The sequence below is a fragment of the Cnephaeus nilssonii genome (assembly GCF_951640355.1).
Source record: "Cnephaeus nilssonii genome assembly, chromosome: 14".
NCBI lineage: Eukaryota > Metazoa > Chordata > Mammalia > Chiroptera > Vespertilionidae > Cnephaeus > Cnephaeus nilssonii.
This window is the reverse complement of record NC_137085.1, coordinates 32,185,924-32,201,329: the sequence shown is the minus strand read 5'-3', so window position 1 is coordinate 32,201,329 and position 15,406 is coordinate 32,185,924. Positions and strand designations below refer to the sequence as shown.

Sequence of the window (15,406 nt, the reverse complement as noted above, 5' to 3'; positions counted from 1 at the left end):
AAAATAAAGTAATGAATTAAAACTTCCCACAAATGCTCTTTTTTTGGCATGAAATTCGACATTTTTAAGCGTAAAAATATCTATGATGTTAACACCTTCAGAAAATTTGACATATGCAGTTTTGAAGCTTGCTGTCAATACAACAAAATAGCATACATATCAAATCGCATATATATCAACATATGTGTAACTCCATCGATTGAAAAAATCTGCATTATTAACCGGTACACCTGGTATATAGTGAAAGGATACAAAGCAAAATCAATCAAGGGAAAGGGTGCTTGGGGCAAAGTCCATAGGCAACCAAGGTCAGGCAAGGGCAGCTGCTAAGAGGCAGGGAAGTCATCAGAGCTTTCAGCAATTTCAAAGGATTGCAGGCAAAAACGGGAGTTCAGAGCTGCCAAGTTTCCTGAAAGAAGGGAGTTGCACAGATGTGACCCCAATAGTTTTCCCCTAATGGCATTTGACAAATTTTTAAAATACATAATACACAAAACCGAGAAGCAGAGCAGAAGGAAGCAAAACAAACGAAACAGAAAATAAACACAAAGTTTTTGGCAGCACCGTGGTAGTGAGGAAAGAAGTCTTAGGCCTTCAATTGTGACCTCTGGAGGGCTACGCCCTAGAAAGGGGAAGGGGTGAACCAAGGATCAAACAAGTTTCACAGGTTTTGCAAACCCACCTCAAGTCAGCTAGGTCCCACACTGGAGTGGAGCCATCTGCCCTACTCTACAGCCTACCAAAGGATAGAATGAATCCTCTTTGAAGGAATATGTATTCTTCCTTATTCTGATATACTATATTTTTATATTAAAGTCTCAAGTAGACACTTATGTGAGAGGAATAACTTCATTCTTCCAAGAGCTACCAAAAATAAAACACACAAATATCTATAAAATATATAGTCAGCAAATTCCTTGTATAGCTAAATCTTAGAGATTAGAAATTACTAGTTTGATATCTACCTGGATCTCAATGATAAGGAGCATTTCCTTCTCTTACTAGTATTATAAGCCTCAAAGCTCTCATTATAATCTAATCTGGCCTGGGGTCCTGAGGTGCTCATATAAATCCCAAACTTATTTTTCTAGATGACTTGGATCTCCTCTGTATCTGTGAGTACAACAGCATTTCATTGACTCAGCACAAAAACACAATCGGTTGGTTCACTTGTACTTATAAGCCACTATGATTTCAAGTGGACTGGAAGTTGTGATATGATCTTCAATTATATGGCATGATTTATCTGCCTAGAAGATATCCCAATAGCAAGTATAGCTGTAAGAATTCCCTACATGGCAGCAATAAATGACTAAGAAATGCAAACCAGGCTCAAGTATGTACATCACAGCCATTAACTAGAAAGATCTTTTAAGATTGGCTTGATTGAATGGTAAACTTCATATTAAAAACAAAGCACATTAATACCAGTAAGCTTTACTACAGAGCTATGTATTCAATATTACTGTTAACATGTGGCCCCAAGTCCTCTATACTGACAGAAATACTCTCCTTGACCAAACTTAAGTCAGGCTCCTCTGAGTCCTCTAGAGGAGTAGGCCCTGACCGAGGGCTGTGTCCTTACTCCAGTGGCTCTGCCTTCTTAGTCCAGTTTCAGCAAGAATCCTGCTGAGTCAGTTTATCAAAAATCCCCCACTCTCAACATCTAATCACCCTGGCCTGATTTCAGCAAAAATTCTGTCAAGTCCGATTAGCCAATATCTCCCACAGCCCCGATGTTTCAGCCCACCAACCCCCCACTCTACTCCTTGGCTATAAACCTCCACTTTTCCTTACTGTATTCAGAGTTGAGCCCAATCTCTCTCCACTACTACAAAACCTCATGTAGCAGCACTCCTGAACAAAGCCTGATTCCCATGCTTCAAAAAGTGTCACGAATAATTTTTTCTTTACCAATATTAATTTAATTTTCTCAGAAAAAAAGTTCCTATGTATGTATAAACACTAGCTTCACATAAACAAAGTGTGGATAATATAGAGTTTAATATTTCATTCTAGTGTTAATAGTCTGTAGCAATCAGTATCTTTATTACTACTTTATAATAACTTCAAGGCAGTCTATTATAATGACAGGATCAGTACAGCCTTTAAACAAGGGGCATAATGATGTTAACTGATCCACAGACCTGTACTTACTCCCTATACCTTATTAGAAAGGTCCTCTACCTTTATCAAAATACATCAAATTAGATTTTTTAATTTTTTAATACAAAATAGAAGTAAAACTAAGCATATTTTAAAGTCTTTCTCTAGCTTAAGTTCTATTTCTTTTACTTGTATTAGGAACAATTTTCATCAAATTTTCTAATGTTCATGCTGTATGCATAAAAAGGAATTAAGTACTAATACATGCTTCAATAAGGATGAACCTCAAAACAAGCAAGGTGAAAAGAAGCCAGACACAACAGGTCACCCATTGTATTATTCCATTTATTTGAAACTAGAGGCCTGGTGCACAAAATTCGTGCATGGAGGGGGGGGGGTCCCTCAGCCCAACCTGCACTCTCTCCAATTGGGGACCCCTTGGGGGATGTCCGACTGCCAGCAGTCGGACAGCCCCCTCGCAATGTGGGACCACTGGCTCCTAACTGCTCACCTGCCTACCTGCCTGCCTGATCGCCCCTAACTGCCTTTGCCTGCCAGCCTGATCACCCCTAACTGCCCTCCCCTGTTGGCCTGGTTGCCCCTAACTGCCTCTGCCTGCCTGCCTGATTGCCCCTAACTTCCCTCCCCTGCTGGCATGGTTGCCCCCAACACCCACCCCTGCTGGCCTGATCTCGCCCCCAACAGCCCTCCCCTGCCAGCCAATTTGGTTCTGATTGGTCAATTTCTATGTCGTGTCAAAAGCTCCGCCTCCTAGGCAGCCATTAGCTCCCCACAGCACCCAGATTTGGTTCTGATTCTAATTGGTAGGTTTCAGTGCCAGTCAGCATCAAAAGCTCTGCCTGCTAGGCAGCCATTGGCTCCCAACAGCACCCAGATTTGGTTCTGATTGGTCAGTTTCTATGCCAGTCAGCATCAAAAGCTCCACCTCCTAGACAGCCATTGGCTCCCCACAGCACCTACATTTGGTTCTGATTGGTTGGTGTCTATGCCAGTCAGCATCAGAAGCTCCGCTTCATAGGCAGCTATTGGTTCTTCATAGCACCAACATTTGGTTCTGATTGGTTGGTTCCTATGCCAATCAACGTCAAAAGCTCTACCTCCTACGTAGCCATTGGTTCTTCACAGCACCCACATTTGGTTCTGATTGGTTGGTTCCTATGCCAGTCAGTGTCAAAAGCTCCACCTCCTAGTCAGCCATTGGTTCTTCACAGCACCCACATTTGGTTCTGATTGGTCGGTTCCTATGGCAGTCAGCATCTCCGGGCCTATCTCTGGTCCTGATCAGAGAGGCGGTGCTGAACAGCAGCCCCCTTGTAGGCTGGGAAAGAAAGAAAAGCCCAGCTGCTGGCAAGGCTCAGAAAGAAAGAGGGAGAGAAAGAGAGGCAAGTACTGATCAACAGCTGCCACTGAGGCTGCAGATTAGACCCTGCCTCTCTCTCTGGGTCTCAGCCACCTGGGCAGTCAGTACTGGGTCACTAGGCTGCAGCGGGGCAGTCAGCGCTGGGTCACCAAAGCAACCCAGCACTGACTGAAGGACTTCCAGGTTGGTCAGCCTTCGGTCGTGATCGGTCGTTACAACCCTGGCCTTTTATATATTAAGATATCCAGAATAGGCAAATCCACAGAGACATAAAGCAGGCTAGTGGTTGTCAGGGGCCAGATATGACTGCTTAATGGGTATGAGGGTCTCCTTTGGTGGGGAGGTTGGATAAAAAGTTTTGAAACTATATAGAGGTGACAGGTGATTGCACAAAATTGTGAACGTACTAAAACTCCATTCTATTGTTCGCTTTAAAATGGTTAATTTTATGCTATGTGAATTTTATCTCAATTTTTAAAAAAGAAGTCCAAATACTGCTTGATTGAAAGGCAGTAATTAGGCTTCATTTCAATATGGGTACATTTTGTATTACGATGAAACACTATACAGAATTTGGTATTTTTCAACTTCACTTTTTGATAATGTTTTAAACATACTCAAATTTCAAATACTTCTTCCATATGCCCAATATACTAAAATTTAGTCATCACTGCAAAATCCTAATGAGAAGTATTGTTAAATGGTTTATCAGTTCTCAAATCTTTTAAATGAGGGGTACTGAGAAAACTATTTAATAGTTCAGGTGACATGTAAAATAACACTTTTGCTAAGTACAAGAGGATTAGGGGGAAAATGTCTAAATCCTTCCTAATTAACTACAATTAATAACTGAAAAGATAAATTTCACATCAGATAAGACCCAGCCTAAGAGAGCATGGGTGAATTAAAGGTTTAAAAACAAGCCCAAACACAGCACAGAAAGACAAAGAGCAGAAAACTTATTCATGAGAGTAAGACACAGAAGATCTATGAAAAGGTCAAACTTAAAGGTAAATGGAGTCCCAGAAAGGACATAATGGGGCAGAATCCATGTTTGAAGAGAAAATGACTAAGAATTTCCCTAAATTGACAGAAGATATCCAGCCACAGATTTAAGAAAGCTTGTGAACCCAGGAAAAATAAATAAAATCCTAAGTAAAATCCCTACATACCAAAGACTAACAGAAATTCATAAAAGCAACTTAGCCTAAAAAGACAGATTACATTCAAAGGGCAACAATCAGACTGACACCTAACTTGACAACTCAATAGTGGAAGACCAAAGACAACAGAATGGCCTCTTCAATGAAGGGCAGAGTTACCTATCCAGCAAAAATATCCCTCAAAACTGAAGATGAAGACTTAACAGTATTCTTTGAACAAAAGAAAAATTACTTCAGATAAAAAATGAAATGTAGGAAGGAATGAAGAGGAAATGGGGGAAGAGGGCAGTAAATGTATGGGGAAATCCAAAGACTGCATAAAACAGTAATAATGTCTGTAAAGTTTAAAATATTAATAGTATACTCATAAAATATCTGATAACAATAGCACATATATTGAGAGAGAGTTAAATGGAGTTAACATGTTCTAAGGATCCTATATTGTCCAATAAAAGATAAAAGTACAAATCTGTATTGACTTTGATTACTGAGAATGTATAAAGTAATACCAAGTATCCATTAAAAGAAATTAAGAGGATAAAAATCAATATAAATCTGAAATCAATCTAAAATCTATCAATCTAAAAAAGGCAAAACAAACAAAAGCCACAGGGCAAGTGAAACAAATAGCAAACAAGTAATAAGCTGGTAGAGTTAAGTCTAAATATGTCAATAATTACAATAAATGTAAATGAACTAAATATTTCAATTAAAATATAACTGTCAGATTAAAATTTATAAAAACAGCTATGTCCTAATTATGAGACATTCTTAAATATAAAGAGACAGAAGGTTAGAAACAAACATTAAATAAAGAATAGTTATAGCTTATATACATAGTAATACTAACATGGTTTAAAGAATCTGTGACCTTTTTAATATAAAGTCTTACATTCAGAGGTTTCAAGATTTCTAAGTAAAATAATTTTACAGATCAGTTTTTAAGCTTTGTTAAACTTGTAATTATTTTTTAGATTTCCATTGTTATTTATAAAACTAAATTATATTTATTGAATGAAGCATGGTAGATACACTTAAGAGAATAACTGAAAACTTATCTATATATATAAAAGTCAAGCGACTGGAATGCTAGAACAACCGGTTGCTTTGACGTGCAATGCGGCCCCAATTGGCGCCCCCACCCAAATCAGGGGTGGGGCCGGCTGGCCAACTGCACACGGCCCCTCCCCCTGGCCAGCCTGGCCCTGATCAGCCCCAATCAGGACGGGCCAGCCAGACCCCATCTGTGCACGAATTCGTATACCAGGCCTCTAGGTTTTCATAATTATCATAGATTAAAATGGAGTATTTTTCAGCCTTAATAAAGAAGGAAACCTGGCTAGTGTGGCTCAGTTGGTTAGGCATCATCACATGCACGGAAAGGTTGTTGGTTCGATTTTCTGTCAGGGCACATGCCTGGGATGCAGGTTTGATCTCTGGTAGGGGGCGGGCAGGAGGCAGCTGATTGATATTATGCTCTCACATTGATATTTCTCTCTTCTCCCTTTCTTGCTCTCTAAAAATCAATAAACCATTCTTTTTTAAAAAGGAAATATTTTAATTTGCTACAACATGGATGAACCTAGAGAACATTATGCTAAGTGAAATAAGCCCCCCCCCCAAAAAAAAATGCATGATGTAACTTCAATGTGAAACCTAAAAGAAAGGGGGGAAAAAATGGAACTCATAGAAACAGAGGAGAAAAGTGGTTGCCAGGGGCTGGGGGTGAGAAAATAGGGAGAGGTTGATGAAAGGATATAAACTTTCAGCTGTAAGATGAATAAGGTCTGTGGATGTGATGGTGACTATAGTTGATAACACTAGATTGTATAATTGAAATATGCTAAGAGAGTAGAACTTAAATATTCTCACACACACACACACACACACACACACACAAACGTGTACAGTAATGGATGGATATGTTAATAACTCAATATGGGAAATCTTTTCACATTGTATACATATATCAAATCATCACACTGCATACTTCAAATATCTTACAATTTTATTTGTGAATTATACCTCAACAAAGCTGGGGTGGGTGGAGAATACATGAAATAACTTAAAAGGAGGTTTCTACACATGAGTGAGAACAACTAACAATCTTTATATTAGCTTCCGTTATTGTTTAGCAGACACTTTCAAGGGTAGAAAATTCAGGTGATCATTCTGTCAGCTATCACAATGAACAGAGTTCTAACTGATGTTTTACTATACTTAAAACTGCTAAGTTGATATATAATAGAGCATGGCAATAATTAAATTGATGACAAGTCAATAACAACAAAAATTAAGGTTCTGTATAATGACAGTATTCTTACTCATATATCAAACTATAAAATTCTAAGGTCTAATATTATGATTAAGAACTATGATACTGAATTGTTTCTGATCCTATAGCTGATCAAATTTTATATACATTGAATTTTAGGAACCAAAATTTACCTATTTAGAAGAATATTTGGCAGATACAGTTCAAGTTTCAAAGGTGTACTAAATTAGCTGTTTCTAGTATATGTAACCAGAAGATTATTGGAAAGTTATATGATGTGTGTAGATAACAACAAAATAGACTTCCTTGTAAAGTATGAATCCTAATTCTAAAGCCCTCTTAATTTAGATATCACCTGATATACATATTGTTTTCCACATTGTTTTTTGGGGAGGTTAAAGGTAAACCATTAAAATCACTAAAAACAGCATTCAAAATTTAAGAATATTTCATTAAAATTTCATCTAAAAATCAATATTAAAGAATCAAGAATATTATTACAACTTGGAACAAATATTAAATATGTAAAATTAATTATAATAATCTTAAAAATGTTCTCAGCTGTCAAAATCTCTGTGCCTTTTCTATGCTTAGCTGATTTAATGAAGTCTAACAGAATACTACAAGGTAACAACAGAATAAACAAGTGTGCCTTACCTAGTTACTTTGCAGCTTGATTCAATCAAGTCATTTTCAAAGTCAAGCAGGCTGGAAGGCAGACTATATTCCAATGGGGATGTCAGTCTTTTTAAACGCAATAGACCAACACAAAATTTTGCTCCCATCTCTTCCAATTCTCGAGTACCAATCTGTAAGCCCTGGATATAAAGCAATATTATATGTGTAACTATGATGTCTGCTATCCTCTGGATGTATCTCATTAAAATTACATAAAAAGAATTTATAATTATATTAATAAGATTAGAAGATTAATATTTTGTATGGACCTAGGACTCAACAAACAGAATGTCTTAGTAATATTAGATATTCTAAGTCATAAAGGAAACTGTCTTTAAAAATCATTTCTAAACTATCTATTCTTATTCATCAAATGCAAACTATTTTCACCAATACACTGGGGGGGGGGAAATACATAAACATTTTGTGCTTATGTTACCCTTAGAGTTCATGTGAGAAATTAGATTTTTACAAGATCTCGCTAATATTTCTTATAATCCACTACTCTGGATGCCAATGTTGAAATATTATAGTGTTAAAATCAAGGCTCCAATTTGTATACTTGAACATTATAGGTACTTTTATTGTATGATAAACAAATAAAAGAAAGGTAACTATGTCAAAAAAGAAACAAACAAATCTAAGCCAATGAGGTATAAGTAAAATAAGTTCCTATATTCCATGTCAATTAAGAATGCCCATTTCAAATTTTGTCTACTAAAGCAAAGAGAAAATTTTAGCACAACCCCCATACCCTTTATACACAGGAGTTTTCAATAAACAATATAAGGTTTACTGGAAGTTAAATGTAACCATGTAAAAGGATAAAAATGGAGTGTAAATCAAGATTTTGCTTATCATGTAATTTTCAGATAAAAATAAATCTCTAAAATAAGTGAAATTCTTACACCAATAAAAGCTGGATGTATAGAAGAGAGCTGACATTATTTAGAGACAAGGTACTGTAAAACACCTTCTCAATGACAAGACTAAAGGCACAGGCTAAATGAAGAAAATAAATTGTAAAAAATATTAATTAACCAACATGCCTTTATAATAATGCATTCTCAGGGCGAAGAAATATTTTTTAAAAATTACAATTAGACTCACACAACTTATTAGCTAATATTAATAAGTTTGATGCATGTGTGGGGATGGAGGTAGGTGGGAATTTTGTACTTTCCACTCAATTTTTCAGTGAATCTGAAACTATTCTAAAAAACAAAAGTTTATTAATCAAAAAAAGAAAAAAAACTAAAAAGAAGTGTATGTTATGATCAAAGAATTGAATTTCAGACATAAAAACACTTGGCTTTGTAAAACACACTTCTCTCCATGGAGTTTGAATGTCCATGGCAGAGTTGTCCACTAAAGCAATGACTGGGGGACAGAGTTTGGGGGCTGGAATGGTGCTCAAGCTACATTTTCTCTCTCATCACCATCATGCCTTTGGCAAACTAGAAGTCACCGTTTTACAATATTTGGAGAGAATTCAAAAGTTATTATTACACTTTGGAAGAAGAGAATACGGTGGTCAACCTAAAACACAAAGTACTGAAATGTCATTAAGTTCTATTCTACCAGGCCCCAAAAGCTTGAATGTCAGTTGCAAAAATCTACAAAATCTTCTTCCAGCTTGTTACAGACTGAAAGTCATTACTTAGGCTCTCTCTCCACTTAAACATTCTGACAACTGTAATATGTTTACATTTTTAATACTAAACAATTGGAAGATTTTTAGCTCTTTCAAAACATAAAGTTATAACCATCTTTATGTGAAGTAAATGAAAGTCACTATTAGATTCAGTTCCCTCTTGCCCTACGTCAAAAACAAAACAAAACAGGACACCTAAAAAACCTTTCTGTGCCAAGGCAAGAAAGATGTTCAGGTTTGCTGTTGCGTGTATAAAGTCCAATTCATTGTCCATTAAGTTCTCGATATTTAAAATTTTTAAGTTCAAAGTCACCTAATATTGTATTAGTCTTACATTTCAAAAGCAGAGTTTAAACTCAGGTTGTTTCCAATAAAAGCGTATGGCACTACAGAAAAGTAGTCTTAGTAAATAAAAATATTTAGTAAAGGGATATACATTTAAAAATGAGACACAAGAGGGGGTCAGTGGAGGGGAAAGAGGGAAATCTGAAATACTTTCAACAAAAATATACCTCAAAAACTTTATAAATAAGTGTAATGTGTTTATTTCTAAATGCATAAAAATATATTTACATCCAACAAATTAAAATGATATAAAAATTTTATTAATAATGTATTACTTGCACAACTCATTATAAATTACTAATCAGTATTTATAACATGTTTTCTTTAAAAGTATGAATGTAAATATACTCAAGATTTTGTGAGAATCCAAAGCAAACTATTTAGTTCAAAGAAATTTTTTTAAATGTTTAAGACTGCATACAATTCAATTTCATCATTGCAAATTACATATAACTCAGTATATCAAATGTATCATGGAATATATACTTGAAAACCTTTGGATTATACATATGAAAAAAGTCTTCAAATATTATTTTAAGGCTATAAGTCCTGAAATGTTTTACCTTATATTTTCCCTGATCACAGCCACACAAAGTACTCTCCATGGTATAGCTTCTTTGTACTCCTATCTCCCTCCAAACCACAACACGTGCTGTGGATTCTTTAGATTTTTCCACTACGAAGCTACAGCTACTCATGCAAAATGCTGGGGCAATATGGCTCAGTATCTTAGGCAAAGTCTGCAAGGATAAGAATGATAAAATAGAATATTTCAAGAAATTTTTTAACTTAAAATTTTTCTAAGTTTTTAATCTTTAAAAAATGTTCATAAAAGCGCAGTGATTAAAGCAGGGTCATGCAGATCTTCTTGCTATACCCCCCGTTATTCAAAATATCAAAATAATTCTCTTACTGATTTAGAATTTTCTGCTTTCCTAGAAAAATAATCAGAAAATAGAAAGGACGAAAGTATCACATTTACTAGTATAGTAGCAACCAGTTAAGTGGAATAAAAACTATGTAAGAAAAACCATGAAGAAAACATGTTTTAAAAAATGAAAAAAACTTTACAGTCATGAAAGATGGCTTGACTAATTAAGAGATTTGCCACTGTAGCCCTAGCTGGTTTTCTCGGTCGTCAGAGCATCAGCCTGCGGACTGAAGGGTCTTGGGTTCAATTCCCAGTCAAGGGCTTGTACCTTGGCCGAGGGGTGTGCAGGAGGCAACCAATCGATGTGTCTCTCTCCCATTGATGTTCTTTTCTCTCTTTCTCTGTCTTTCTTCCTCCCTTCCACTCTCTCTAAAAATCAATGGAAAAAATATCCTCTGGTGAGGGTTAACAACAAAAAAAGATTTGCCACTGTAAATGTCAATCATTTCAAATTTATCAATAAAACTAAGACAATCACAATCAAAATGCCTACAACGTTTATGGCAACTTAAAATCATTCTGAAGTTTACCTGAAAGTGTAAATATGGGAATACCCCCTGAGGAATTCTGAAAGAAAAGGCAATGACTGGAGAAATAACCCAGCAGATATTAACCTAAATTATATGCCTAAGGCTAAGTTAAATTGTGATATTGGTGCAGGAATAGATATATCTCTAGAAAGAAAAGATTCAAAATTAGAACCAAAGGTACCTGTTAAAGTTATTACAGTTACTAAAGAAAAGACTGATCACTCACTAATGCTGACACTCCTGGATAGCCACTGAGAAAAACAAGCTCCAGTCACTCATCTTCAGTAAATTAACTTCTAATTAGAATGAAATTTTAAATGTAAAATTTTAAAATGAAACTAAAAACAGTAAACATAGAACCATACTTTTAAATTTTGGAATGAGAAAAGTTTTTCTAAACCTTAAAGCCCAGAAGCCATTTTTTAAGAATTCAACAAATATAAGTTTTAAATTACTATACATCACAAATAATTTGCTACACTTGTAATACAAATAGTTTAAAAAACAATAATAACTAGGTGGCCAGCACAAAAGTAAGCAGAGAATATGCAAAAAAGCTATTTTGAAAAAGAGAGATCATAATTGGTCAAACATATGAGAAAATACTCATCCTAAAAATTATAGATTCACAAATTAAAAGTATGAGGTTTTTTTTAACCTGGCAAAAATAATAGTATTATGTAATAAGGGTGTGGAGAAATAGCACTATCATTCATTATATTGGGGAACATCAATTTGTATAATCTTTATGAAGAACAATTTGGAATACTAATCAAATGACCACCAACAGGGGGTAACTGGATAAATAAGTTTTGGCACATCCGTACAACAAGAACAAAAGCACACAATGGAAATCTTGTGGAATTGTCATAAAGACTGACACAGATCTCCATGTGAGGGCCAGGAGAGACAGCCAACAAACAGGTGAAAAAACAAGTAGCTGTGGAGCACTGAACAAACAAAAACTTCACATTCTCTAGGTATAATCTATGAATTAATGTGCTCAGAATAGCAAAACTGCTTAATCAGTAACTGTGAGATGACTTTCACTTACTACTTTGAATTCCTCGATTATGTCCTTTTTTTATATAACTCTAACATTTTATTTATTCCGAAAAGGGGAAGAGAGAGAACCAAAAATAAAAATGTACTTTGAGCTGCTGCTTAAGGGCAGTGGTTAGTTACTGAAACTTTTTTGCAAATTAACCTAGGGTGCTTGTCTAGGCATAAATGTAGGAGGAGAATGAAAGCACACAGGGCTTGAAGCAGTAAGATCTCGTGCATGTGGAAAAATGGTATGCCACAGATGGCTTTATAAAATCGGCCGAGGAAGGATGTACTGTTTAATCAATGGTTATACATAAAACTAAATAGGTCCCCATATCGCAGAGCAAACAAATTCCAGATAAACATCTAAATGTAAAAAGCAAAAACATTTGGAAGAAACATTTAAAATGAAAAATTTGAAACCATAATAGCAAAATGGCAACATGAACAGAATCTGAGTAGTTTATATGTTAAATTATTTTCTGTAGTTGTATGCATAGTTGTATCTCAAAAACTCCTGACTTATCTGTCATAATTACCCTGTATCCCACATCTTCCACGACATCACAGGAACTTGCATTATTATTGGTATGCCACACTGTCTCCTTGATGCTGCAGCCATACATAAATACATTCTTCTTTCGGGAGTGGCCATGATAATCACAATAAACCTTGAAAAGATTATATGTTTTAAGAATTAAAAACCTTCAAATTCATATATTGTCAAGTAAATCTAGTTACTATTAAGCCAATAAACTGGTCTGTGTTCCTTGATCCTTTTACTGTAACTGAGCCACCATTTAACAAGTAGAGTCAATAAAAGTAGAAATATCTAGTTTTGGAAGGAAACCTATGATTACTAGAATGGATAGAAATTCCTTTGCAAGACCTGCATCAAACCACAAATTCCACTCTTTTCTTATATATCTCCTATGCACCATTATAAAAAAATAATAAATTCAATTATAGGTCAAATCTACATCTGTTGTCATCACTGCCCCAAGGGCTGTTAAAATATTTATCTAATTTAAAAACACATGAAAATGTTCTCATGAAAAACACTATTAAAAAGAGAGTGGTTTAAGCCCTGGCCCATGTGAGCCCTGGCTGGTATGACTCAGTTGGTTGGAGCACAGTCCCATACACCAAAGGGTGGTGGGTTCGATTCCTGGTCAGGGCACATACCCAGGTCATAGGTTCCATCCCTGGTCAGGGCACAGGTGGGAGGCAACCAATCAATGTCTCTCTCTCTCTCTCTCTCTCTCTCTCTCTCTCTCTCTCTCTCTCCATCCCTCTCTCTGGAATCAATAATTTAAAAAATAAAAATAAATGTTTTTTAAAGGGTATAGTTTCAATTTAATTTTTGAGAACATCATTTTAAAAATGAAGGACAGGCTCACATGCCAATTTTTCCCCTCTGCAAAACGTTACTTTCCTAAAGAAAGATTAACTCATTTAAACACTAACAGAATGGAAACATTCTAAACAAAAGCTGCTGAAAACAGAAGCCCATTCACACAGCTCTTGGAGCCTCCCACCCCATCTATACGACCTTTCCCACGTGAGTAGCCGAGACTGATCAGCTTCAGAGTTGACTAAAGAGCTCAGATATAAGCTACTAGTATGAGAATTTTGAAAATACTGTTATCTCAGTATTGTTGAAACAGTGAAGTTAAATCCCTAAAATTACTACCAGGAGTTGCCAATATTCATAAATAAAAAAAGAAAGGTAAAGGGCTCATGAGAATTATAAAAATTAAATCTGATGAAATAAGAATATAAATACATTATATTGATACCATAATTAGTACACAAGTGACTGATAACAGAAAAAGATATTTTGAAGAAATTGCTTCTGAAATTAACACTTAGCTTTTATAACCAGAAAATCCTATATAATAAAAGCCTAATATGCAAATCCACCGAACGGCAGAACAACCGGTCGCTAGGATGCGCACTGACCACCAGGGGGCAGACACTCATTGCAGGATCTGCCCCCTGGTGGTCAGTGCACTCCCACAGGGAGAGCACCGCTCAGCCAGAAGCCGGGCTCATGGCTGGCGAGTGCATCGGCGGTGGCAGGAGCCTCTCCCACCTCCGAGGCAGTGCTAAGGAGCAGTGAGCCAAGTGGTAAGGAGCAGCGAGCAGGTGGACGATAAGGAGCAAGGGGTCCCAGACATCCCCCGAGGGGTCCCAAACTGCAAGATGGTGCAGGCCGGGCTGTGGGACATCCCTCCACCACCAGAGTGCACAATTTTATGCACCGGGCCTCTAGTAATGTATAAAATACTAAGTCTTTAATCAACAAAGTCATGTCTTTGTACAAAGCACAAACAAATCCTGGCACTTACCAGTGGTAGGCGCTTTACTGCAGCCAGGTACTGCAGCAGCCCCTTCGCATGGTAAATTGTAGGATGCAAATCGGGATTTGGACTCTGCCACTGTCTGTTCAAATCCTCTCCACTTAAAGAACAGCGGTGACTACACAAATGCAAACACAATGATAGACAAACACTGATACCAATAAATTCTTATATATATTTGGTTTGATTTTATGATTCTATTTCACTAAAAATTTCAAATTGGTATAGATGGTGGGCTCAACAGAATGCATATTTTAGTCATTAAATAATCATTTATTAAGCATTTGCTGTGTCCAAGATCTTGTGTTACATGCAATTAAGTGTGGTAAGCTTTCAGATTCATAGGTCAAAACTTTCAAGCTATAGAAAAATACTAATTCTCAATTCTGGGATTTTATTCCATACTCTATAAAAATTAATGGCCATATTTCCCATTCTGACTACATAATAATCATTTTATACTAACATTTTATATTTTGATTGTATTAGTTATTATTAAAAGTGCTATCTGGGCCCTCCTAAGAAAGGTTAGTTTATGAAAAGCATATATACTTAAAAACATTTTCATTTAATCATAGGTATTAAGTATTACAGCCACTGAGCAAACTTTTAAGCAAACAATCAGAAGGTGATAACAGAAATATAAACAGGATTCTAACTGATTAAAATAAAACATAAAATTTCATTTTAGTTCCATTACCATAACATACCTAAAAATAAATTATCCTCTTTTTAAAAATTTCCTAAAATATGAGAAAGATTCATGCTACACTTATTGAATAAAACACAGTACCCTCAACTTTGGAGATGCTCATGTCAAATTGAATCTTTCCAATGCACTAAAGAGACCTTGTCTACTTGCCACAATAAATGAATTGTACTAACAATGAGCTACCTTCACTTAAAAAGTAGTATCTTCTAGCATCTCCAGTC

At 35.9% G+C, this 15,406-nt stretch overlaps 1 protein-coding gene across 10 annotated transcripts in view; it reads right to left on the bottom strand.

The window, feature by feature from the left end:
• Positions 1-15,406, bottom strand: part of AGTPBP1 (ATP/GTP binding carboxypeptidase 1) — a 105,753-nt gene that overhangs the window by 7,260 nt on the left and 83,087 nt on the right. For 9 of the 10 annotated variants that reach the window (XM_079790470.1, XM_079790468.1, XM_079790474.1 and 6 more), the window contains 4 exons: positions 14,462-14,591; positions 12,650-12,781; positions 10,166-10,342; positions 7,583-7,743 (listed from right to left, as the gene is read on the bottom strand). In XM_079790470.1, coding sequence (XP_079646596.1) covers positions 7,583-7,743; positions 10,166-10,342; positions 12,650-12,781; positions 14,462-14,591 — 600 coding nt within the window. Of the gene's footprint in view, positions 1-24; positions 410-7,582; positions 7,744-10,165; positions 10,343-12,649; positions 12,782-14,461; positions 14,592-15,406 lie in introns of those variants that run through there. The other variant, XM_079790473.1, reaches the window with a different exon arrangement.